General features: G+C 57.6%; 1 protein-coding gene across 1 annotated transcript in view; it reads left to right on the top strand.

The window, feature by feature from the left end:
- PDE4A (phosphodiesterase 4A, cAMP-specific) overlaps window positions 1-2,785 on the top strand; it is a 27,778-nt gene that overhangs the window by 10,479 nt on the left and 14,514 nt on the right. Inside the window, 4 exon segments of the mRNA XM_010828365.1 lie at window positions 911-947; window positions 1,071-1,141; window positions 1,930-1,979; window positions 2,140-2,252. Coding sequence (XP_010826667.1) covers window positions 911-947; window positions 1,071-1,141; window positions 1,930-1,979; window positions 2,140-2,252 — 271 coding nt within the window.

Below are 2,785 nucleotides of genomic sequence, written 5' to 3'. Positions count from 1 at the left end.
TATTGAGGACTCAACCCCCTTATAGCATACCCACCCAGTGAGGTATGAGTGCCCACCCTGTCTCTGCCCCGCCACCTGGCCACTCTGAGCCGAGGCCCAGCCCCACCCATGTCCCTACAGTGCCCACCCACCCAACCTGCCCATGCCCACTCCTACCCCTTGGTTTCAGGGGCCTGGCCCCACCTTATCCCATCTCTCCAGCAAGGGAACCCCACTTGAGCCCCTCCTGGCTACCACTTCCAGAGGGTCCACCTCGGCTGACCCTCTTCTTCCTCCCCATGTCTAGGCTTCCCTAAACCAGCCCCCTTACACGACCACCTATAGTGGTGTGTGGAGAAGGAAATGGCAACCCACTCCAGTATTCCTGCCTGGGAAATCCCATGGACAGAGAAGCCCAGCGGGCTACAGTCCATGGGGTCGCAGAGAGTCGGACACGACTGAAGCAACTAAGCAACAATAGCATAGAGGTGTGAGCACCCCCATCTCCTCAGCCCTCTTCCTCTACTGAATCCTCCAGTCCTGTCCCGACCCAGTGAGGCATCTGTATCACCCCTTCCCCCCAGCTCCTGTCCTCCACCCCCTCCCCACTACTAGTTTCTCCAAGCTCAGCCTCTGAGGTGTGTTCACCACCCTCCTTTTGTCTCTGCGCCACTTCACCTTGCCCCACCTGAACCCTTCTCCCTGACCGTTTCCTTCAGAACAAGCCCCTGCAGCGTAACCATCCTTGTGAGGTATAAGCACCCCTCCCCCACCCCACAGAGCCCCCTTCCTGTCCACCAGCCTCCCAGGGCCCAGTCCCCCACAGAGTGACACCCTAGTGACTTGCTTTTCTGGTAGCCCCAGCCCCTGTCCACCCCAGACCCTTGGGAGCCCCACTGTGAGGACCCCTGACCTACCCCTGTCCTTGCAGGCATGCAGAGGACCTCATCGTCACGCCGTTTGCCCAGGTAAGACCCCCTCCCCTAAGAAGGGAAGGGGCTCTGACTCTCCCCTACACTTGGGGACAGGGGCCCAGCCCCAGCTCCTCGCTCTGGGTGGGCCCCTCTCCTCACCCTGGCTCCCCCACCCAGGTGCTGGCCAGTCTCCGGAGCGTTCGAAGCAACTTCTCCCTCCTGACCAATGTGCCCATTCCCAGCAACAAGTAAGTGGAGGCTGGGCCCCAGGGCCTGTGATCATGAGGCTCAACACACCTGGGTCCAACTCTCACAGCTGCTGTGTGACCTCAGGCAGGCACTTGACCTCTCTGAGCCTCTGTTTAGCCAACAGCTGCCACTGAGCCAGTAAACCATTGTGATTCAAATTCTTAAGTCGGGGAAACTTTTATAAACAAAGATGGAGGGGTATGGACACTCAAGGCTGCGGTCATGAGTGGTCAGCCACCCCAGCCTCTGAGCCACTCCTGGCAGTGATGCCAGCTTGCCAGGCAATTAGCCGTCTGTGTTGCCTCTGTCAACTGGAAACCGCTGTAAGAAGTTGAGAAGGTGATGTATAGAAAGTGCTAGAATACTGCCCAGCACATAGTAAGTGCTCACTGAATAGAAGTAGTTCTTATTTGGGGGCAGGGGTGAGGCTGAGAGCTGCTGGTTCCTCTGGGAGCCCTGGGGGGCGGGGGGTGGGGGCAGAGTTATCCTGGGGTTCAAGGAACTCGGGGGAGGGATGGTCAGGGAAGCAGGGACTTTGGAGACACAGGGTCTGACCCAACCAGCCATATAGTCTTGAGGAAGCTGGCTCCACCTTCGTGAACCTCAGTTTCCTCATCTGTAAAATGGGTTTTTGTGAGGCTCTGTGAGAGGCAGCGGGCAGAGTAAATGGCAGCATGCCTGGGACACACAGAGAGGGCTCATAAAAAGGAAAGTCAGAACTCTTCATGGAGAGGGAGGCAGAGATACGGGGAGGGCCAGGCTGAGGTTGGGGCCCGATTTTTTGCAGGCGGTCCCCGCTGGGCGGCCCAACCCCCGTCTGCAAGGCCACGCTATCAGGTAACCAAGCCCAAGGGCATGAGAAAGGCCCCTCGTGGTGCCCCAATGCGGGGTCCCTCGCCCCCTTTCCCAGCGCCCTACTCATCAGACGGGCCCCCATCACCTCTGGGGGTCTCCATGCGAACCCTCGCAGTCACCGCCCCGGCTGCCCCTTCCCCAGAGGAGACGTGTCAGCAGTTGGCCCGAGAGACACTGGAGGAGCTGGACTGGTGTCTGGAGCAGCTAGAAACCATGCAGACCTATCGCTCCGTCAGCGAGATGGCTTCCCACAAGGTGTGTAGGAGCAGCGGGGTGGAGCCAACGGCTGGGGGCGGGGTTAGCTATGGGGCGTGGCCAATGGGCGTGGTCCACCTGTGATTAGAGCCTGTGGGGTGGGGTCAGACCCTGGGTGTCCTTTATCTGACTCTGTATCTCCTGTAGACCTGGGATGTGTATGTGTGTGTGTGTGTTATCTGACTTTGTATCTCCTGTAGACCTGGGTGTGTGTGTGTGTGGTGTGTGTTGTCTGACTTTGTATCTCCTGTAGACCTGGGTGTGTGTGGGGTGTGTGTGTGTTATCTGACTTTGTATCTCTTGTAGACCTGGTGTGTGTGTGTGTGTGTGTGTGTGTGTGTGTATGTGTGTGGTGTGTGTGTTATCTGACTTTGTATCTCCTGTAGACCTGGGATGTGTGTGTGTGTATGTGTGTATGTATGTGTGTGTGTTATCTGACTTTGTATCTCTTGTAGACCTGGGGTGTGTGTGTGTGTGTGTGTGTGTGTGTGTCTGACTTTGTATCTCCTGTAGACCTGGTGTGTGTGTGTGGG

Source organism: Bison bison, unplaced genomic scaffold (genome assembly GCF_000754665.1).
Source record: "Bison bison bison isolate TAMUID 2011002044 unplaced genomic scaffold, Bison_UMD1.0 scf7180017864492, whole genome shotgun sequence".
Taxonomy (NCBI): Eukaryota; Metazoa; Chordata; class Mammalia; order Artiodactyla; family Bovidae; genus Bison; species Bison bison.
The sequence above is the reverse complement of the archived record's forward strand: the minus strand, read 5'-3'. Positions and strand labels throughout refer to the sequence as shown.